Raw genomic sequence first — 24,758 nt, 5'->3', positions numbered from 1 at the left:
TCCTCTTTACTGAAGGCTTCGGCATCCGCAATCCAGAGCACTGTTAACTGGGCTGGCTGAGACCGGCCGGTCCGAAGGCACATCCAGAGTTCCCTTTGCAGGTGGAAATCAGTGCCTACCTACTAGCACCTGGGTGTTGTAGTACTTCCCTGCTGAGCACCACGGGATAGTCCTCACAACTGTCGTGTATGTTGCTGTTCTTTCTCTCCGTCCCCCAGATGATATGGATAGGATGCACCCGTATGACGCGGTAGGCCTGGAGTTATTTTATAGGGACCCTAGAGACGCCCCTCTCCCACAATTGCCTCCGTTGTCTTCATTAGGTGATTTAGGTGAGGCAGCCAACCTATAATTAACTGCCCTGCCGTTGGTTTGAAGTAATGCGTGGAGCCCAATACTTCCTCGGCGTTCCGGCCACCGGCTACACGCCTCAGTAGAATGTTGCCGATCTCGGGGCACGACTCCTACTGGTTCTTTTGCCTTTGTGCTGTGATCTCGTTTCTCACTTCTCCACAATAAACCTCGCTTATTATCCTTTCTTAAGATACCGCCGCAATGAAGTGCAGGCGTGGCTCCGTAACGATCTGTCCTTTTCGCTAGGCCTCTGTCAGGATCCCACCCCTGACAGGGACCCCCCTGAATCTTCCCAAGCAACCTCTTCTCTCACTAGGTGTTGCTTGGGCAAAACCCAGTCAGCTTCTCTCTAACTTCCTATCCAGCCCCCAGTTTTACCAGAGTGTGAGGAATGGCCTAATACATAGAACCCTTTGCTCCCCCTGGTGGCCGGAGTGTGAAGTGTAATGTGTGACTGTGATACCTGGTTAGGTGAACTCCTTAAGTGCCATCAGACGTACCATTACTCCCCTTAGTGGCGGAGCGACAGTACTGCAACGACCAGGACTCTGGGGCGCTGCACTCCCCCCTGGCTAAATCCAGTACTCCCAGACTGGGAAAGAAGAACAACAATACATGTTAGCAAAAGACATACAAATTTTACATACAAGTAAATTTAACAATGCTTCCCTTTATGGGAGGTGAGGACACTTGAACGTTACAAACAAAACATATTTACATAGTGCTTAAGGTCTTAAATAACATTTATTAAATAACTGACTATAAATAACTATGATTACCCAGCCGGGTATACTACTCACTATCTACTTAAGTGCAAACTTTTCTCGAACAATAATTCAACTTCTCCTTTAAGGGCGTAAGGCAGGAACCCACTAAAGGCATACTACAAGACTAAAAGTGCAAATCAACATTTTCCTGAGCTCTCTTTCTCCTATGCAGGACTCTCTGGTCTACCCCCACGGGTCTACTGCATCTTTCCTTGGCTCCCTATCATTAGTTCCGATAATCACTTTAACTTCAATTTGATTCATTATCAACAGTCCTATTCCTTATCACTATCTATCTACATACTACTATGTAAAACATCATCACTTTCCAACTTTCTTAAAGCAACATTATATCTTGACTAATTGCAACAGTGAACATCCCCTTTAAGAGGGACACTTCAAGTCTCTTTGAGGTTGTGCAACTCTCAAGTTGCAAGTCTGCAGTGAACAAGAGCTTCTGCGCTGTATCCAGGAAGTCTCTTCAAAAAGCTCCTTCTTTTGTAAAACCAGTAGAGGGCACCTTTAAGAAGGTGCGAACTATATACAACACAGTTTGTGAACCATTCACCGTCCATGATTCGGTAGTCTTTTTAAAACACTGATGCAAAACAAACATAAAGCATTAGGGATCCCGGGTAAACAAAGGGATCCCTTTAAGAACTAACCCTGATCGGGTCATAGCAGCAAAACAGCAGGAAAAACAGTTAACTATTTACATTGGTTCCGGTCCTGAGGTTTACTCCTGTTCAGGCGGCTGCAGCTCCACAGGTAGCAATGGGCGAGGCCATCTGCCCGAATACCTGCAGCCACCGGGTGTTGTTCCAGGAACCCCCTCACTCCAGACAGGGGTCTGGGTACCCACAGTTTTAGATCCTGGGGTGGCTTGGGCACTAGCCATCACTGCAGTCAGTTCTCTAGCCACCACAGTGGCGGTGGTAGCAATAGTGCAGGTCGTGGTCTTGACGATGGTGCACGTCGGGGTAGCAACGGTGGTCTTTGTGGTAACAAGGGGGCGCCTTCGCCACGGGGAACAACTTCACCGGCACCTTAGTCGGGGGCGTCACGGAGCTTCGCCTCTTGTGGACGTTCAGGGCAAACCACCCCTTTTCCCCAAAGTGCTGGGTGTAGGTGACTTCATCCCCCGGGTAGAGATCCCGATCCGGGTGGCCCTCTCTAAGGTGGGACTCTACATCCCTCCGATTCACAAAAACTTCCGCGTACAAGCCCGGCTCCTTAATGAAGCCCCAGCCCCCATGGAGTTTAAAGGCAGTGATGATGCCCTGCCTGCGCGGGGCCTGGTGGGTGGTGCGGTCCTTACGGGCCCGGTCCTTCACCGCCAAGTCCCACTGGTGATGGGCCTCCCGCCGGGCCTGGTAATCCTTCTCCTCCTTCTCCCATCGTTGGTCTAGCTGGGCCTGGTATTCTGCCCAGCTAAGGGCCTCCACCATCTCTCCTTCCTGCGTCTTCACCCCGGGGAACCCCATGAAGTCGGACCCTGGGTTCACTCAGCGGCACACTGTGCGCTCCGCATAGACCTCGCCCGGCAAGGTGATTGGCGAGATCGGGGCCTTTAAGAGGTGCTCCATACCCGTGGCCTGGTCCCAGGGGGTAAGGTGCTGGAGTCTATAGGTCCCAGGGAGAGGGGGTGCGGCGACGGGGCCTATCAGCAGCTCCTCGGCTGGCGGGGCAGGGTCAGCGTGCTTACCGGCCGGCGTGGTGTCCTCCCTCATGGCTGGCTCCGCTGGCGGTGACGTCGGTGGAGACATCGGCAGCAGCCCAGGCAGCAGTACAGGAACCGATGTCGGGGAATCCTCCGCTGGCATCTCCTGGGGTGCGGCCTTGGTCTCCACCCGCAGTTGAAGGAGCTGCTCGATGAATTCCTCCATCTCGATCTGCAGGAGGTTAGTGCCGACTGTGGAGATTTGACCATTCTGCTCTTCCGGGTAACAGGGGGAGTCCTCCGCTTCCACCCCACACTCTGGTTCTGAGCTATCAGCCATGGCATTCTCCACGTGGCGCACTTCTTGGTCTTTTTCCTGCTCTCTCCTTCGTGGGCAGTTTCGCTTTCTTTGTCTCCGCCCTCCATTGAGAATCAGGAGGCGGATCTCGGCTGCTGACGGACACGTCCTCATGGTACAGAGGTATTTAGACTGGGCGGCCATTGTTCTTCGCACTCTTCAGCTTGTTCACGCCCACAAATCCACGCCCTTCTTCTCCTGCGCTCTGCGTTGCGCTGTAATGGCGGCGGTTTTGGCGGGAACTTTTGGCGGCAAATAGCAATACACAGTCTTTGCAATAAATCACGGTTCAAGCACAATTCAGTCACAGTTCCAAGGCACACATGACCTGATTCTTCAGGCTTAAGTAGATCCTGTTTGTGATGCCAAGTTGGAGCGGCCCCCAGACGCAGGACGGCGGGATACTCGGATCTGGGTCTCTCAGTTCTGAGGATGTCACGGTGGCCTGACCCGGTCCGTGGTCCTGCTAAGGGGCGCCCAATAAAAGGTGTAGGTGGTGGTGTAGGTCGCAGTAAATAACGAGGACACAGGGTTGCAGTCTCTTTACCTCTTTACTGAAGGCTTCGGCATCCGCAATCCAGAGCACTGTTAACTGGGCTGGCTGAGACCGGCCGGTCCGAAGGCACATCCAGAGTTCCCTTTGCAGGTGGAAATCAGTGCCTACCTACTAGCGCCTGGGTGTTGTAGTACTTCCCTACTGAGCACCACGGGATAGTCCTCACAACTGTCGTGTATGTTGCTGTTCTTTCTCTCCGTCCCCCAGATGATATGGATAGGACACACCCGTATGACGGGGTAGGCCTGGAGTTATTTTATAGGGACCCTAGAGACGCCCCTCTCCCACAATTGCCTCCATTGTCTTCATTAGGTGATTTAGGTGAGGCAGCCAACCTATAATTAACTGCCCTGCCGTTGGTTTGAAGTAACGCGTGGAGCCCAATACTTCCTCGGCGTTCCGGCCACCGGCTACACGCCTCAGTAGAATGTTGCCGATCTCGGGGCACGACTCCTACTGGTTCTTTCGCCTTTGTGCTGTGATCTCGTTTCTCACTTCTCCACAATAAACCTCGCTTCTTATCCTTTCTTAAGATACCGCCACAATGAAGTGCAGGCGTGGCTCCGTAACGATCTGTCCTTTTCGCTAGGCCTCTGTCAGGGTCCCACCCCTGACAGGGACCCCCCTGAATCTTCCCAAGCAACCTCTTCTCTCACTAGGTGTTGCTTGGGCAAAACCCAGTCAGCTTCTCTCTAACTTCCTATCCAGCCCCCAGTTTTACCAGAGTGTGAGGAGTGGCCTAATACATAGAACCCTTTGCTCCCCCTGGTGGCCGGAGTGTAAAGTGTAATGTGTGACTGTGATACCTGGTCAGGTGAACTCCTTAAGTGTCATCAGATGTACCATTACTCCCCTTAGTGGCGGAGCGACAGTACTGCAACGACCAGGACTCTGGGGCGCTGCACAACCTCGAGATGGACGTCAGGGGCCAGGGGCACACTCAGCTTGCGAAGCTAGATGAAAGAATGGACTTAAATCACAAAGGATGGAAGGATTTTCAATCCATAAATGCTGCTAGAGGAAGATCCACAAAGACTAGGAAAGCCAGAAAGGGGAATATACCACCATGGCTAAAGTTGTATCCGGTACCTGTGGGAAAGATGACAACCTGTTTAGCCTTATCCTTTAAACCTGCTTGTAAATACTGTACAGATTGCCATTCTCTAAGTAAAAGTTTGTTTTTTATTAACCACATATCTCCTGGATTGTTTGCTGCCCTGGTTCCAGAAGAAGGATTCCTGGACTCAGAAGAGGCCTGCATGTCAGAAGTAAATGGGAAGCACCACATGCACAGCAGCACACCAGGACTGAGACAGCCCTTGCCCATAGGATGCCACAGTGAGTGGGGACCAGAGCACACCCACCACTATCTCGCTTGGGCATCTTACAGAAGAATGTACAGTAAATAGAGATGAGTGGTTCCTTTGAAATTCAAATTCGCCGGTCTGTCAAATTTAACCTACAAAATTCGACTTTTGGCAAATAAATCTGTGTAAATGTCAATACTGTAAAGCTTGTAATTCTTGGAAAATACAATTTGGGGAGAGGAGAGAGAGAACCTTGCTGACCATAAGAGCTTGCACTTTACAGGAGAGAGAGGACCCTGATGACCAGAAGAGTTTACACTATATAGGAGAGAGAGGACGCTGATGATGATAAGAGCTTACACTCTATAGGAGAGAGAGGACCTTGATGGCGATAAGAGCTCATACTCTATAGGAGATAGAGGACCCTGATGACGATAAGAGCTTACACTCTAGAGGATGGAGAGGACCCTGATGACTATAAGAGCTGTGGTGCAGTGGTAGCACACTTATGCAGTGAGGAGGCAGTGACCCAACAGAGTTCCAAATCAAAGTCTCTTTAATGCGGTTACTTCACAGCATTAATGTCCAATTCACACAATTATGTACCGTTAGTGTCCAATTCACAGCACTACATAGTACCCGGTATCCTCCAGGTCGCTGCCGGGAACCAAATCCTCTGGATTACAGTCACTAAACACTCCAGTCCACCTCTGACCTGTTACTGTGGGCGACCGCACCACCGCGTTAATGTCTCTTCACTCACAGCTTTACACAGTACACGATATCCTTCAGTTTATAGTCACTAAACACACCAGTCCTCCTCTGACCAGTTACTGTGGGCAACTGCACCGCTGTGCATACTGTGGATGCCAGGCATCTCAGCTCCCCTGGCTGCTTGGCTCCACTTGCCTGTGTTGCCTCACACAGGAGCTCTCCAGAGCTGACTGCTCTGCCCTCTAGCATACACCAGACTGATACTGACCCTGACACACCCAAACCCTATACTGCAAGGTTTTAACTTAAATCTGTGGCCTTCAGCCACATGGAAAACCCGGCCTGAAATGAAACAGACTGCATGACTACCATCCTGCAGTCTGTTTCAAAATACAAAATACCAGAGCAGGTTTTCCCTAAATCTGCCTTGGAAACTAACAAGCCCAAGACTAACACTTATGTTTAGTCTGCATTGCAATCACAGCTATGCTTGTGGCTGCAATGCACTCTCGTGGCCTCCATATGGCTCCGTGCACATCTTAGGAACAACACACAGCGACCCCTATCTGTGACCCCGGTCACTGCCTCACAGAGCTTACACTCTACAGGAGAGAGAGGATCCTGATGACCATAAGAGCTTACACCCATAGGAGATAGAGAGAATCACACTGACCATAAGAGCTTACACTCTATAGGAGAGAGTTTACCCTGCTGACCATAAGAACTTACACTCTGTAGGAGAGAGAGGACCCTGCTGGCCATAAGAGTTTACACTTTATAGGAGAGAGATGACCCTAATGACCCCAAGAGCTTACACTCTATAGGAGAGACAGAGAGAGAAAAGTCCCTGCTGACAATAATAGCTTACTTTCTACAGGTGAGACAGGTGAGAGAGACTTACCCAGTGATTCTGGAGATGGACAACAACTCTGCTATACAAACTGTATTCCACTGGGAACTACAGTTACTGACCAACACTGTACAAGGTATAATCTGTTAGTTGTCATAGTTGCAGGACATTAGGAATAAGCCTGCATCACGACCAAAAAGGCATTAGCTTGCTCTCTAGTGTGGGAAATAGTGCTTGTTCTAATTTTTTGCAAACCGCGAATCGAAACTTAGTGTTTAAATTAGAGTTAAACAGAAAACTCAAACTCAATCTTCCGCTCCTCTCTAATAGTAAATCTTTACATTGGAAAGCAAATAACTGGACGTACACACATAAAAGCTCATGAAAATTAAAAGTGGATCATTCTTTATGTCATTTTTTTTTCTACAACTAGTTGTTGAAAATGAGAAATGATACATTAAATAATAAAATAGCATTAGCCATATATTGTAATCTCTTTGCACATCCTTAACAGATCATCTGAGTTGCGTATTTTCAGAATTTATGGATTGCTTTGAAAGTGAGCTCCTTAGTGTATTTTGTATATAGTTTCCACGGAGCTAATGTACTGCTCATTTCAGGAACACAACACCATTGATGGCCAGTTAGACTTGTCATAGAGAGATTTGGAAATAACAAACCAGAGCTGCAGGACATGACCACCATGTGTTACTCTGTAGTATCTATTGTCTAGGAGAATTTCCTCAGGGCAGCCATCAATCAGTGTTAGCAACTTCTCCCACAAAAGACATTAGATTCTTTTGATAAATGCCACCTAGAATAATTTGAGTAATAGCATTACAAAGTTGTTTCATTCTTCAGTAGTGCACCACTCCCCAGTCTTCCAGCTGTCTACTTGCTGAGGGGTGGTGCTCTCCTAATTGATGACTGTTCAGATCATGGTCACACCAGTGGCCCGAATCCTGCCCTCTCCAATGCTATTTCATGAGGCAGTTTTGCCTTGGCAGCATAGGAGGAGAGTAGTGGCAGTGAAGCTGGCCAGATCGGGAGCTAACCGTGATCCCGGCCATCTTCAGTGCAGTGCTTGCAGTGCTCTGTAGAAAAGACTGACCACCACTGATTGCAGTGGCCTGTAAACCCAGAAACTAATGTTAAAAATTTGTCCGAGAAGAGAGAAGATTTTTAATAACAAAAATTGCAAAGTTCCATGTTTTTAAAATCACTTTGCAATTTTAGCCATTTACCATGATGAGAATAACTCTTTAGAAGAGAAATTATAACTGGGCAATGTGGCACCATATTACAAAATTTATAACTTGAGCCTTGATTTTAAATTGTACCAACCTACAATAATCTTAGACAAAGGTAAATAGCAGCCCAACTCAATAGCCTTTCCCATTAATTTCTAATTTCTGAAAATAATCAATAACTGAATAAATCTAAGCTGTATCATTTTCTCATATACTTTCTCTATAAATGCATTACAGCTGGTATGTCACTCTCCATAAGGAGAAACGTTACCCCTTAGACCCCAGTCCAGAGCCTCTCACCTAGCCAAATCAGTTCTCATGCTTCGCACTGACGAGGGCCAACAGCCCGAAACACCGTGTCTGCGAATTGAGATACTGATTTGGCTTTTATCCTAAGTCATATTGTAAAACTCGTTAAAGGGTTGATTGTGACTTGTAGGATCGCTACTTCCAACAGGTGGCGCTATAGAGTTTGAGTCCTCTTTTTCTCAGAAGAGGCAATTTGATTATTACAGCTTTTAGGATTTCTGCTTGCAGTAAGGCATGAGGCCTGCTTAGGCCGGGTGCTTATCTCATTGTAAAGCAGCCCTCTGATAAATGCACTGTACCTGTAATCAGTCCGTCCCATGACCAGGACAGATTTTAATTCCCTTGAAGTAAATGAAAAAAATCATGATTACAAGTAGAGAACTTGAGAAAAAGAAGAAATTGTTACATTAAAGTTGGTTGTCAGTGACTTTAACATTGATGGTCTATCCTTAGAATAAGTCATCAACGTCTGATCGATGGGAATGCGACACCCGACACCAACGCTGATCAGCTGTTCCCGATGTCAGCAAACAGCTAATCGGCAGGGATGCCGTGTGCTGCACTCTCAGTGATTAGACATTGATGACCTTTCATAAAAAAAGACCATCAATGTTACAGTCCTGGAAAATTCCTTTGCGTGCTGGATAATAGAACACTTTGTAACTTTTTCTATACAAGAAATAACCATAATCTTCTTTTTGCAAGCAGCAATGCTACAATTCCTGACAAGTTGCAGTGCCCCAAATTAACAATAGTACATATATTCCATAGTTTGACGAATATGCTAATGAGATATTTCTAGAAAATTAAAAAATTCTATTTTTAGGACAAAGGTATAATTATTGCACAGGACAAGGCTGATTCTGCAGTTGTGACTGATGACAGTAGGGGTGTACTGCATTTACGGTATTTGGTTCTCTTAGTATATTCATAGTAGATGGGTGTTAGTGAGCCATCATGACAGACAACAGCCTGCAGTATACAGTGCTTAGGCTTCTTTCACACTTCCGTCTTCCAAATCTGCACAGGATCCGTCAAGACGTTGAAATGACGGATCCTGTGCAGATTGTGGAAAACGGGTGCACTGTGCCCGTCTTTCTGACGGATCCGTCGAGCCTATGTGCACCTGTTGTGTATGCGTCTTCGCAGCGGTTTTCCAATGCGAAAACACATACACAACACAAACCAGGTTAAAAAAATAAAAAACCGCAGTATTCTCACCTACCGGCGTCCCGCGCAGCGATGCTCCCGGCAGCTAGCGTTCCTAGTAATACATTGCGAAATCTCGCGAGAAGTCACGGTCTTGCGAGACCTCGACTTCTCGCGAAATTTCGCAATGTATTACTAGGAAGTAACGCTAGCTGCCGGGAACATCGGTGATGCTGCGCGGGAACGCCGGTAGGTGAGAATATTGCGATTTTTTTTTATTATTATTATTTTTAACATTCTATCTTGTTACTATTGATGCTGCATAGGCAGCATCAATAGTAAAAAGAGAAAGAGAGTGAGCGAGAGAGAATTTCCCTGACGGGAAATTCTTCCACACATGCTCTCTTTGAAAAGGCGGGACCCGTTGCTGGATTCCTGCTTTTCACACGATGCGTCGCTGACCGATTTTCCGACGTGCAGAAAAACCGTTCCTCTGAACGTTTTCTCTGCCCTACGGACCGTTTTTTTATGCAGGATCCAGTGAAAGACGGATGAAACGGATGGCCATCCGTCACAATCCGTCATTAATACAAGTCTATGGGAAAATGCAGGATCCTGCAAATGTTTTTGCAGGATCCTGCATTCTCAAAAAACGACAGATTGTGACGGGAGCTGAAAGACGGAAGTGTGAAAGAGGCCTTTGTGTGACATATCCTGGGTATAAAGGTCACTGACCTTCTGGAAATCAGAGTTTAATGCTTGCGGTCAGTCGTCTATACCTTCCTGAACAATAGGATAGTATATAGGCAGCAACATTTCTACCTGAGACAGACCAGTGATCAAATATCAGTGCCCTATCAGCCATCTCTACAATATTTGCAAGATTTTTAACATTTATCATATTTTTTTATTAATATTGCGCCAGCATATTATGCAGCATTTCTCTATTCAGAGAGTACAGTACAGACCAAAAGTTTGGACACGCCTTCTCATTTAAAGATTTTTCTGTATTTTCATGACTATGAAAATTGTACATTCACACTGAAGGCATCAAAACTATGAATTAACACTTGTGGAATTATATACTTAACAAAAAAGTGTGAAACAACTGAAATTATGTCTTATATTCTAGGTTCTTCAAAGTAGCCACCTTTTGCTTTGATGACTGCTTTGCACACTCTTGGCATCCTCTTGATGAGCTTCAAGAGGCAGTCACCGGGAATGGTTTTCACTTCACAGGTGTGCCCTGTCAGGTTTAATAAGTGGGATTTCTTGCCTTATAAATGGGGTTGGGACCATCAGTTGTGTTGTGCAGAAGTCTGGTGGATACACAGCTGATAGTCCTACTGAATAGACTGTTAGAATTTGTATTATGGCAAGAAAAAAGCAGCTAAGTAAAGAAAAATGAGTGGCCATCATTACTTTAAAGGGAACCTGTCACCCCGTTTTTTCAAGATGAGATAAAAATAGCGTTAAATAGGGGCAGAGCTGTGCTTTACATTAGTGTATTTTTTGTGCCTTTATTCCCCACCTATGCTGCCGAAATACCTTTGTAAAGTCGCCGTTTTGGGCTGTCACTCACGCTGGTCTGGTCATATGGGCGTGGTGACATCGCTGTTTCTCCCCAGATCCTGCTCATCTTTCCGTTGGTGGCGTAGTGGTGTGCGCATGCCCAACAGGTGAATCCACTGCGCAGCTGAAGGAAAAGAGCGCGATCTGCGCTATTCAGCGGTTTATCGGTGGGCGCGGCCATCTTCCTGAGGCCGCGCGTGCACAGATGGTAGTGCTCGGCTTCCCAGGGCTTCAGGAAAATGGCCGCGGGATGCCGTGCGTGCGCAGATGGAGATCGCGGCGGCCATTTTCCTGAAGCCGAGTTCGCAACGGCGACTTTACAAAGGTATTTCAGCAGCATAGGTGGGGAATAAAGTCACAAAAAATACACTAATGTAAAGCACAGCTCTGCCCCTATTTAACGCTATTTTTATCTCATCTTGAAAAAACGGGGTGACAGGTTCCCTTTAAGAAATGAAGGTCAGTCAGTCCGGAACATTGGGAAAACTTTGAAAGTGTCCCCAAGTGCAGTTGCAAAAACTATCAAGCGCTACAAAGAAACTGGCTCACATGAGGACCGCCCCAGGAAAGGAAGACCAAGAGTCACCTCTGCTTCTGAGGATAAGTTTATCCGAGTCACCAGCCTCAAAAATTGCAGGTTAACAGCAGCTCAGATTAGAGACCAGGTCAATGCCACACAGAATTCTAGCAGCAAACACATCTCTACAACAACTGTTAAGAGGAGACTTTGTGCAGCAGGCCTTCATGGTAAAATAGCTTCTAGGAAACCACTGCTTTGGACAGGCAACAAGCAGAAGAGACTTGTTTGGGCTAAAGAACACAAGGAATGGACATTAGACCAGTGGAAACCTGTGCTTTGGTCTGGTGAGTCAAAATTTGAGATCTTTGGTTCCAACCACCGTGTCTTTGTGCGACGCAGAAAAGGTGAACGGATGGGTTCTACATGCCTGGTTCCCACCGTGAATGTCACGGGAAGCCTAGGTAGGCAAGAGCTAATAACCCAGGCCCCTGCGATCTCCCTCAACTCTGGGAAACCCTGACTGACCCTCTCCCAGAGTTTACACTGATGGTGTGCATGTCTGGGCCTCCACCCTCACCCTGTCTCCTGCTTCAACCCTAGGCTGAAACCTCCACCCACCACCCAGTGACGAGACCACACACCAATACCCACAGTTAGCACAGACAAGGATAACAGAAAATATGCACCACGCCGCAGTCACACAGGAATACACTATAAGTGCACAGGGCAAAACAAATACAAATAAAGGAAGGAGAAAATACGACAAAGGGAAAATACACCACCAGATACGATACTCCTTCTCCTAGACCACCACTCCAGACCGAGATAACCAAGCACAAGACAGAAGCTATAATCGGCGACGCCCAATGTTCAGAAGAACTATTTGAAGGCAGTGGGCGTGACCCAGCTTCCAATCCGAGCACCAGCTAAATTAACCCCGGACCAGCTAGATAAAAACTAGCCGACGCCTCTGAGCGCATAGTGGACAAAAGCGGAATTACCGCTGTCTGTCGAACGCCCTAGTATGAACAGCGTCCGACATGACAGTGAAGCATGGAGGAGGAGGTGTGATGGTGTGGGGGTGCTTTGCTGGTGACACTGTTGGGGATTTATTCAAAACTAGCTGAAGAGCCCGGCGTTGCCTAGGCATAGTAAATATCTGTGGTTAGTTATAGCACCTCACTTCTCTTATTTTCCCATCACGCCTCTCATTTTCCCCATCACATCTTTAATTTTCCCCCTCACATCTCTCATTTTCTCCCTCACACCTCTCATTTTCCCCCTCACTCCTCTTATTTTCCCCCTCACTCCTCTCATTCCCCCCTAACACTTGTCATTTCGACCTAACATCTGTCATTTTCTGATCACTCCACTATTTTCCCTCACTCCTCTCATTTTGCACTCACACCTTTTCATTTTCACCTCACACCTCTCATTTTCACTTCAGTATATACATGTTTGTCATCTCCCTTATATATAGTATACACCTGTATGTCATCTCCTGTATATAGTATATACCTGTATGTCATCTCCCCTGTATATAGTATATACCTGCTGTGTGTCATCTCCCCTGTATATAGTATATACCTGTATGTCATCTCCTCCTATATATAGTATATACCTGTATGTAATCTCCTCCTGTATATAGTATATACCTGTGTGTCATCTCACCTATATATAGTATATATCTGTGTGTCATCTCCTCCTGTATATAGTATATACCTGTATGTCATCTCCTCCTATACATAGCATATACCTGTATGTCATCTCCTCCTGTATATACTATATACCTGTAGGTAATCTGCTCCTGTATATAGTATATACCTGTGCGTCATCTCCTCCTGTATATAGTATATACCTGTATGTCATCTCCTCCTGTATGTAGTATGTACCTGTATGTCATCTCATCCTCTATACAGTATATACCTGTGTGTCATCTCTCCTGTATATAGTATATATCTGTGTGTCATCTCCTCCTGTATATAGTATATACCTGTGTGTCATCTCCCCTGTAAATAGTATATACCTGTGTGTCATCTCCTCCTGTATATAGTATATATCTGTATGTCATCTCCTCCTGTATTAGACCTCGTTCACATGTTATTTGGTCAGTATTTTTACCTCAGTATTTGTAAGCTAAATTGGCAGCCTGATAAATCCCCAGCCAACAGTAAGCCCACCCCTTGGCAGTATATATTAGCTCACACATACACATAATAGACTGGTCATGTGACTGACAGCTGCCGGATTCCTATATGGTACATTTGTTGCTCTTGTAGTTTGTCTGCTTATTAATCAGATTTTGCTTTTTTAAGGATAATACCAGACTTGTGTGTGTTTTAGGGCGAGTTTCGTGTGTCAAGTTGTGTGTGTTGAGTTGCATGTGGCGACATGCATGTAGCGACTTTTGTGAGATGAGTTTTATGTGGCGACATGCGTGTAGCAACTTTTTGTGTGTCGAGTTGCATGTGACAGGTTAGTGTAGCAAGTTGTGTGCAGCAAGTTTTGCGCATGGCGAGTTTTGCGCGTGGCGAGTTTTATGTGTGGTGCCTTTTGAGTATGTGCAAGTTTTGTGTGAGGCAACTTTTGCATGTGTTGCAACTTTTGTGCATGTGGCAATTTTTCCGCGTGTGCAAGTTTTGCGTGTGGCGAGTTTTCCATGAGTTGAGTTTTGCACATGTGGCGAGTTTTGCAAGTGGAGAGTTTTGCGCATGGCGAGTTTTGAGCGGCGACTTTTGTGTTTCGACTTTTATGTGGCGAGGTTGGTGTATGTGTGGTGAAATGTGCGCTGAGGGTGGTATATGTGTTCGAGCACGTGGTAGTGTGTGCCGCATTTTGTGTGTGTGTTCATATCCCCGTGGTGGTGTGGTGATTATCCCATGTCGGGGCCCCACCTTAGCAACTGTACAGTATATACTCTTTGGCGCCATCGCTCTCATTCTTTAAGTCCCCCTTGTTCACATCTGGCAGCTGTTAATTTGCCTCCAACACTTTTCCTTTCACTTTTTCCCCATTATGTAGATAGGGGCAAAATTGTTTGGTGAATTGGAAAGCGCGGGGTTAAAATTTCACCTCACAACATAGCTTTGACGCTCTCGGGGTCCAGACGTGTGACTGTGCAAAATTTTGTGGCTGTAGCTGCGACGGTTCAGATGCCAATCCCGGACATACACACATACACACATACATACACACATTCAGCTTTATATATTAGATTGAAGGCATACTGAACCAGCATGGCTATCACAGCATCTTGCAGCGGCATGCTATTCCATCCGGTTTGCGTTTAGTTGGAACATCATTTATTTTTCAACAGGACAATGACTCCAAACACACCTCCAGGCTGTGTAAGGGCTATTTGACCAAGAAGGAGAGTGATGGGGTGCTACGCCATATGACCTGGCCTCCACAGTCACCAGACCTGAACCCAATCGAGATGGTTTGGGGTGAGCTGGACCACAGAGTGAATGCAAAAGGGCCTACAAGTGCTAAGCATCTCTGGGAACTCCTTCAAGATTGCCAGAAGACCATTTCCGGTGACTACCTCTTGAAGCTCATCAAGAGAATGCCAAGAGTGTGCAAAGCAGTCATCAAAGCAAAAAGGTGGTTACTTTGAAGAACCTAGAATATAAGACCTAATTTCAGTTGTTTCACACTTTTTTGTTAAGTATATAATTCCACATGTGTTAATTCAAAGTTTTGATGCCTTCAGCGTGAATGTACAATTTTCATCGTCAGGAAAATACAGAAAAATCTTTAAATGAGAAGGTGTGTCCAAACTTTTGGTCTGTACTGTATATGCACAAATAAAATTACACTTTACAGTGGTGAATCAACTAATATAAACAGGAGTGAGAACTCTGCTCACAAGAGCTTACGATCTATAAAGAAATGTGGCAACAAATGTAAAAGTGTTTGTATTACATGGTCCAGACATCTTTTATACTAAATAATATTATATGTGTAAAGCTGCATGAACAGATCAACTTGTATGTGCCAATATTAAGTGCTACTGAGTGCATGGCGTGTGGGGGAAACAGATGAAAGAATGGACCGTGTTCTGAGGAAAATTATAAGAAGGGAAACTGAGAAGTTAGATTAGTGAAATCATGTGATAGGTCTGGTTTAAAAGGGAAGACTTAGAATTGTGGAATTACCCTCATTGTCTAGGTCAGTATATTCCAGAGAGCTGGTGCATCACAGGAATAATCTTGGAGTCTAGAGTCAAAGCTTAGTCTTGGATCATTTGCAGAAAAGAGAACATGAGTAAAGTAGTAGACATAGATGAGGGTGGAGGTGTAGGGTAGTGCAGAACTGTGAAGAGCTTTGTGAGAGACAGTGAAAAGTTTATGTTGTATTCTATAGGGCAACCAGTGCAATGACTGGCACTGTGTGGAGGTTATCTGAGCAGCGGCTGACTGCTGTATTCAGGATAAATTGCACAAGAGAGTTTAGTGAGTGGAAGAGTGATTAATTAAGAGTTGTAGTAATAAAGACAAGAATGAATAAGAGCGATATTAAGGCTGATTTTTTTTTTGCCAGAAATCTCACGCAAAACACTTTGATAAGTCACCAAAATGTTGGGACTTTTGGCGTTTTCAACCCAGTTTCACCTGAGCTGTTGCATGCCTTACACCAGAAATCTTACTCCAGTCTCTGATTGAAATAAGATTTGTCATCATATGTCATCATATATTTGCAGTTTCAATGATTTCAGAAAGACAGATTCTGGAGATGCAGTGCAAGGGACAAGAGCAAGTGAGTGATTGGATATAGGGATTAGAGAAATATTAAAGAATATACCCCCAAAATAAAGTGTATTGCCTGGGAGTTATGGTAGTACCACACACTAAAATGGAAATATCAGGTTTAGGCAGGGCTGACGTTAGGGGAAGGCAGACCAGGCAGCCGCCTAGGGCCCCCAGCCAGTCACCACTATGGGGCCCCTGAGTAAGAGGGGCCCAGCACCGCCCCACTCCCCACATCACGCATTCAACTTATTGGTATCATAGATGCCGATAAAGTTGAAAGCAGTTATGGAGGAGAGAGTGTCATGGGACGCTCCCTCTCCCATCACTCCCTCTCTGCCTCTGACTCAGCGTGTTTCAGCAGTGGAACTGATGAGACGCTGAGACCCTCTGCAGAAGTCAGAGCAGCTGGGGAATGAGGAGGAGAGGTAAGTATTGTGTGTGTGTCTGCATTATAGAGTGTGTGTCTGTCTGCATTATAGTGTGTGTGTCTGTCTGCATTATAGTGTGTGTTAGTGTGTCTGCTGCACAATAGTGGGTGTGGGGGTACTGCACTATACTGTGTGTGGGGGAGTGCACTATACTGTGTGTGTGTGGGGCTGCATTATACTTTGTGTGTGGGGGCTGCATTATAATCTGAGGGGGCTGCATTATACTCAGGGGGCTGCATTATATTCTTTGAGGGGGTTGCAGTATTTTCTATGAAGGGGCTGTAGTGTACTCTGAGGAGGCTGCATTATATTCTACTAAGGACCACGTAGAGTGCATTTTACTATATGCACTATATGGGATCTGCATTATACTGTATTGAGGACTATCTATATCAATCAATCTTTCTACCTCAGCCGGAGTAAGAGTATGTGCACACGGTCAGTAAACGATGCGGGGTTGGTCGTTGCATACTTGTGCAGTGACCAGATGTTACATAATCGTGGATGGGATTTAAAGAAATCCCATTAACACTATGCGTGCACAGAAGCCCGCAGCTTACCCGCATAGACGTACATGCGGCGCGTCTTTCCAGACCGCAGCATGTCAATTTGTCTTTATTTGTCTCCGCAAGATAAATTTCACCCGTACAATGTATTGGATGCAGAGAATCCGCACAGTTCAATGAACACATGCAGATTCAACTGCATTTAATAGCCGACAGCGCTTTGGACGCAGCGGACATGTGCTACATCCAAGCGCTGCCAATTGCTGAACGTGTGCATCTACCCTAAAGAGGCAGGGAAACAAGTGTCAAACGACTTCAATATTGTCGATCGCGTTCATTTAGCGGCCTGAACTTAGCGCTTGTAAATACAACAGAAATGTTTCTGCATGATGGTGCGATATGTTAGCATTTGGGGCCCCACTTTAAACTTTTACCCAGGGCCCCATTTTGTCTAAAACTGGCCCTTGGTTTAGGTTTGAGTCAGGAAGCGACAAACAAATTTATCTTAAATGACGTTTAAGGCTTGGATGCCACCAGTGTTGCTAGGCTTTCTCATCTGACCTATTCCTTGGATGCCAAATTATTCAAGTTCAGACCTCTCACTGGATGTAATTATAGTAGAACATTTTCCATTGACCCATTTTATTTCATTTGTTTCTTTTAATAAGAGCTTTAGCATGTGGGAAAGATCAAACAAGCTGTTGCTGGTTATTTGATTCATGTTTGCTCTTTTACAGTAACTGGTAAAACCTGGCAACATATCAATGAAACACTTAGTAGCAAATCACTGAAATACACTTGAACTTGAGCACTTGCACAGAATATGTTCTGTACAAGAAAGCACCAGAGATGAGTGCATCCATTCACCGTACTGAAGTAAGGGGTTAAGTTAAGGATTGTACTCGGTGACTTTCCCCCCACAGAGTATTTTTCATACCAGTGATGCAAAGCTGACGTCCAGAGTTGTTAATCTAATTCCCTTGGTCTCCACTTTTAGACTTCAACCAATTAATATCTTATTAACAGCCCATAATACCGTGATTTCAAATTCCATTCATTTCTTTTTCATTTTCTATCCCTGATCACGTCTAGAACAGAGAATTAGAAGAACTGGTTGCGTTGAAGTACACAGTTAAATGCCATGTCTCTTGGGGGCGCTCGCACTATACATGTGTGCTGCACAGAATAGGGTCTGAGTCTTGGAGTGCTTTTATGTAGTTTGTTTGAGTAGTGGGCACTTGGCTTAGAAATGTTGATAAACCCAATCAGAACTTGTAAATCCTAGTGTCTTATTGGGACTCAACTGGATCATACGAGCAAGCCATTTCTGGTGATCAGTACACTCCTATCACTTCCCACTGGGATAATCTGCATCCCAAAGTACTTCAGCAAAACTGGACCTGGAGTAATACATATATAGGCATCTTAGACTTTGGATGATTTACTTAATAGATTCTATAACATTGTGCTCATCTGTATTAGTTGCATCCTTATGCACAATAGTAATAGTTAACATTAAATTAACCTAATTTATTAATACTACAAAAAAAAAATATGACGGATAGCGAGTTGGCAGATTTAACTATGTAGACGTCCGTATGAAATTTTAAGGAAATTACCAGCTGCAGATTCTATATATATGTATACACACACATACACCATATAGACATATACGGTATGTCTGGCAGACACAGACAGAAAAGGGCCCCTGTGCAAGAAAAGTATATGGGCCCTTTGCAGTCCAAAAGCTCATTATCATGAACAATTCCACATGTTTCGGAGGTAAATGGGGGCCACCTTACCTAGTATGGCTGCCTAGCTTGCACGAATAGTATATGGACCCTATATAAAAAATACTAAGACTGATAATAGCACACCTATTTTACTAAACCCGGCTGTGTTTTTCTAACTGTTTTTCATACATACCTTTCTTTTGTGCTCATCGTAGTAGGTTTTGTCCCATTTCTGTTGCAGGTATTTATTACCACATGGTAATATGGGTTGGTAAGCTCTGTGCATCCTGAGCGTGTTTAACCCCACAGGGCGGCAAGCCACCTAATGACTAAGGATCTGAGGCTGCGGAGGAATACTGAGGAGATTACGGTGTGTTTGAGGCAGGTCATGTGGTGGTTGTCATGACATTGATGTTAAGGAGAAAAGTGAATAGCTAGTGGTAGACGTCCAAACATTGTGGCCGTACTCCAGCAAACAAAACCTGAATATATCATAACACAATGCTGCACCATAAGCCCTGATTATATCCTGTCATAGGTGACGGATCCTGTCAGTCTGAAGAATGCAACCGGACAAAAGCACAAGGAGAATACATGTAATCAGCACAAAGCTGAGCTTATTCATCTGATTTTTTTTTATTTTGATATATATATATATATATATATATATATATATATATATATATGTATATATATATATATATATATATATATTAGTTCTGCTTTCCCCACAGTACACACGGCCATATTCTTCATGTCTATATTGTTTTCAATATGTTCTGTATGGCCAAAGATTTTGCACATCTCCATCATTGCGCTCATAGGCGCATCAAGGATGTACTGTAAGAAATCCATGCATTACAGCAAACAACATTACATTCTTTAAAAGTCACGTTAACTTCAATTGTATGAAACATCTGAGAAATCACTTGCCGTGGAGCCCTGAATGGGCTGCACCACGCTGAATGCTTGGGGATTCTCTGTCACTCAATTTATTGTCTAGTCATATAGCACCAGTCCTGATGTCACCTGTGACCATCACCACCTGTTCTAAGGCTTTAAAGGCAATGCCATTGACATCGCTTGTTGTGACATCATTACCCAGTGACATCATTAAGTCAATGACATCATTAATAAAAAAAGAAGGAAAAAGATGCCAAACAAGCATAAATAGTGAAGGAAAACTGGAAAGAATATGAGTGCAATAAGGGTCTAATCCTGGGTAAATGAGAAATAAGAGCAAGGAATACGCTCACCTTGGAGGGTAGTGAAGGTCACAACTCCTATATCAGCTGATATTGGCTGCTGCAAATCCACAGAAAGGATATCAACTGCATCTGGAGAAGGTGGCGTTAAATCCACACTGCCAGTGGTGGAGGTTGCAGTAAAAAAAACGTAGGAGGTTTAAATGCGTTTTGTCATATTAACGCGTTTCGCTTCTTCCTCAGAATAAACCACAGGAGAAAGCATTTAAACCTCCTACTTTTTCTTACTGCAACCTCTGCCACTTCCACCACTGGCAGCATGGATTTAACTCCACCTTCACCAGATGCATTTGATTAAACAAACATAAATGACTGATAAATAACCTTTATTATACTATACATACAAAAGAATTATGCTGAAAATATTGCTAAAAATGGGATTTGGACCACTGTTTACGTTAATTCACTGCAGCGAGCTGAGCAGTACTATCAATAAATGTATCTGTGATTTCTTTCATGGGGTTTAATTAACTTTTTGCATCAACCTTTTTAATACAAATGCAATCATTTATGATAATCTACATGATATGTTTGGTAATGTATTCCCTGTTTGCATTTAAAATCACCATAGACATATACTGCATACCCTTACCCACTTTGATGCACGTCTTTCATGCCCCCCTGCTTGTCTTTTTCATATTTTTATTATGAATATTTTAAGTATAATTGTTTTGTGTGTTTACTATATTAAAGGCTATTTATCTGTCATTTATTGTTGCCAGTTTTTCCTTCTTTTCTGGTATCCATGTATTAATGTCTTAAGAATTAGTACCTTGCTGGTATTTGCTTTGTAGGACCAATGACATCATCAGTGGAGATATCACCATAGCAGGACTTGGGGTAGTCCTGCTATGGTGATGTCTTCATAGGCTTGATGTATGGAGCCTAAAAGATATACACGTGGTCAAAATTGTTGGTACCCCTCGTTTAATGACAGAAAAACCCACAATGGTCACAGAAATAGCTTGAATCTGACAAAAGTAATAATAAATAAAAGATCTATGAAAATGAACAAATGAAAGTCAGACATTGCTTTTCAACCATGCTTCCACAGAATTTATTAAAAAAATAAAACTCATGAAATAGGCCTGGACAGAAATGATGGTACCCCTGAAAATAATGTGACAAAAGGGACATGTTAAATCACGGTGTGTCCACTAGCTAGCAACACAGATGTTGTCATAGCTGTTTGGGTTCTGACCCAATGTCAGATATGCCAGATCACCAGTGAGGCCAAATCAGGCGATTGCGCCCTTAATTGACAGGTGCGCTTGGAGAAAAAGGAAACTGCACACATGCTGTGAGCAAAATCGGTTAATCTGATCTAACGGAGCAAGAGGCAGTATTTTATACCTTTTACAACAAATGTAACTCAATGTAATTCATGTAGCCCCCCCACTCCGTTACCCCGGGTCATGCTGACATTTATTTCCCACGTACCCAGAACATGTTGTGGCTGACTATTGAGAACATATATGATAAAAAGTATAGTTTCCTTGAAGAGGAGACTACCAGACTACTGCATCATGACTAAAGACATTCTAAACACATTCTAGCAATTAAAGGCAAAAGACAAATTAAAGGCAAAACATTAACCCTTCTATATCAATGTCTACAATCTTGGAATCAGTGAGTGGGCCTGTATATAGGGCTACAGATACTCACTGTGCTGTTTGGTGACATGGTGTGTATCACACTCAGCATGGACCAGAGGAAGCGAAGGAAAGAGTTGTCTCAGTCAGGAGATTAGAAAGAAAATTATAGATAAACATGTTAAAGGAAAACATTATAAAACCATCTCCAAGCAGCTTGATGTTCCTGTGACTACAGTTGCACATATTATTCAGAAATTTAAGATCCATGGGACTGTAGCCAACCTCCCTGGATGTGGCTGCAGGAGGAAAATTGATGACAAAGAGACGGATAATACGAATGGTAACAAAAGAGCCCAGAAAAACTTCTAAACAGATTAAAGGTAAATTTCAAACTCAAGGAACATCAGTGTCAGATCGCACCATCCATCGTTGTATGAGCCAAAGTGGACTTCATGGGAGACTACCAATGAGGACACCATTGTTGAAAAAAAATCATAAAAAAGCCAGACTGGAATTTGCCAAACTACATGTTGACAAGCCACATAGCTTCTGGGGGAATGTCCTACAGACAGATGAGACAAAAATTTTGCTTTTTGGCAAGGCACATCAGCTCTATGTTCACAATGAAGCATATCAAGAAAAGAACACTGTCCCTACTGTGAAACATGAAGGAGGCTCAGTTATGTTTTGGGGCTGCTTTGCTGCATCTGGCATAGGGTGTCTATAATCTGTGCAGGGTACAATGAAATCTCAAGACTATAACGGGATTCTAGAGAGAAATGTGCTGCCCAGTATCAAAAAGCTTGGTCTCAGTCGCAGGTCATGGGTCTTGCAACAGGATAATGACCCAAAACTCACAGCTAAAAACACCCAAGAATGGCTAAGAGGAAAACATTGGACTATTCTGAAATGGCCTTCTATGAGCCCTGACCTAAATCCTATTGAGCATCTTTGGAAAGAGCTGAAACATGCCATCTGGAAAAGGCAACCTTCAAACACGAGACAACTGGAGCCGTTTGCTCTGGAGGAGTGGGTCAGAATATGCGTCGAGAGGTGCAGAAGTCTCATTGATAGTTACAGGAATCGTTTGTTTGCAGTGATTGCCTCAAAAGGTTCTGCAACAAAATATTAATATTTCTGTCCTGGCCTATTTCATGAGTTTTATTTAATTTTTTTAATTCTGTGGAAGCATGGTTGAAAACCAATGTCTGACTTTCATTTGTTCATTTTCATAGATTTTTTATTTATTATTACTTTTGTCAGATTCAATTTATTTCTCTGACCATTGTGGGTTTTTCTGTCATTAAATGAGGGGTACCAACAATTTTGACAACGTGTGTACACCACAAGAAGGGTCTAATACTGTCCTGGCATTTCATTTATTGGTCACCCAATGTGATGTCATTATCTACACCCCAAAACTGAACAGACAAATAGATAGTCCAAACACAAGAGTGTATGTAGCCTTAATCTACAGTATGACCAGCTCTTCTACCAAATGATGGTAATAGGAAGCAAAAATAATAGAACACCTAATGGATCTCCTAGCACACGTCTGAACACAGTCTTAGATGTATTTGGACTAAAGTAAAAAATAGTTTGCAAAGGTGCACACAGTATTTAACCCCTTTCTGACATTAGACGTACTATCCCGTCGAGGTGGGGTGGGCCCGTATGACCACCGACGGGATAGTACGTCATATGCGATCAGCCGCACTCACGGGGGGAGCGCGGCCGATCGCGGCCGGGTGTCAGCTGACTATCGCAGCTGACATCCGGCACTATGTGCCAGGAGCAGTCACGGACCGCCCCCGGCACATTAACCCCCGGCACACTGCAATCAAACATGATCGCAGTGTTCCGGCGGTATAGGGAAGCATCGCTCAGGGAGGGGGCTCCCTGCGGGCTTCCCTGAGACCCCCAGAGCAACGCGATGTGATCGCGTTGCTCCGAGGGTCTCTTACCTCCTCCTCGCTGCAGCAGGCCCGGATCAAAAATGGCCGCGGCATCCGGGTCCTGCAGGGAGGTGGCTTCACAGCGCCTGCTCAGAGCAGGCGCCGGGAAGCCAGAAGCTGTGCATGTCAGATCGCCGATCTGACACAGTGCACAGCAAAGTGTCAGATCAGCGATCTTACACTATAACATGATGTCCCCCCCCTGGGGCAATGTTATAGTGTGAAAAAAAAAATATTCACGTGTAAAAAAAAAAAAAAAAATTCCCTCAAAAAATTAAAAATATTGTTCCTATAAATACATTTCTTTATCTAAATAAAAAAACAAAACAATAAAAGTACACATATTTAGTATCGCCGTGTCCTTAACGGCCCAACCTATAAAACTGTCCCACTAGTTAACCCCTTCAGTGAACACCGTAAAAAAAAAAAAAAAAAAGTGGCTAAAACCAACGCTTTATTATCATACCGCCAAACAAAAAGTGGAATAACACGCAATCAAAAAGACGGATATAAATAACCATGGTACCGCTGAAAACGTCATTTTGTCCCGCAAAAAACGAGCCACGATACAGCATCATCAAAGAAAAAATAAAAAGTTATAGTCCTCAGAATAAAGCGATGCAAAAATAATTATTTTTTATATAAAATCGTTGTTATCGTATAAAAGCGCCAAAACATAAAAAAAGATATAAATGAGGTAACGCTGTAATTGTACTGACCCGAAGAAAAAAACTGCTTTATCCATTTTACCAAACACGGAACGGTTTAAACGCCTCCCCCAAAAGAAATTCATGAATAGCTGGTTTTTGGTCATTCTGCCTCACAAAAATCGGAATAAAAAGTGATCAAAAAATGTCACGTGCCCGAAAATGTTACCAATCAAAACGTCAACTCGTCCCACAAAAAAAAAAGACCTCACATGACTCTGTGAACCAAAATATAGAAAAATTATAGCTCTCAAAATGTGGTAACGCAAAAAATATTTTTTGCAATAAAAAGCATCTTTCAGTGTGTGACGGCTGCCAATCATAAAAGTCCGTAAAAAACCCGCTATAAAAGTAAATCAAACCCCCCTTCATCACTCCCTTAGTTAGCGAAAAATTAAAAAATTTAAAAAATGTATTTATTTCGATTTTCCCATTAGGGTTAGGGTTAGGGC

The 24,758-nt window shown here is 44.0% G+C and overlaps 1 protein-coding gene across 1 annotated transcript in view; it reads right to left on the bottom strand.

Annotated features, from left to right (window-relative positions):
• The window catches only part of CFAP97D2 (CFAP97 domain containing 2), an 81,436-nt gene extending 62,269 nt beyond the window's left edge, over positions 1–19,167 (bottom strand). The window contains exon 1 of the mRNA XM_077296564.1: positions 18,978–19,167. Coding sequence (XP_077152679.1) covers positions 18,978–19,070 — 93 coding nt within the window. The 5' untranslated portion in view covers positions 19,071–19,167. The remainder of the gene's footprint in view (positions 1–18,977) is intronic.
• Between the last annotated feature and the right edge of the window lie 5,591 nt (positions 19,168–24,758).

This window comes from Ranitomeya variabilis, chromosome 3 (genome assembly GCF_051348905.1).
Source record: "Ranitomeya variabilis isolate aRanVar5 chromosome 3, aRanVar5.hap1, whole genome shotgun sequence".
NCBI lineage: Eukaryota > Metazoa > Chordata > Amphibia > Anura > Dendrobatidae > Ranitomeya > Ranitomeya variabilis.
This window is presented reverse-complemented; position numbering and strand designations above follow the sequence as displayed.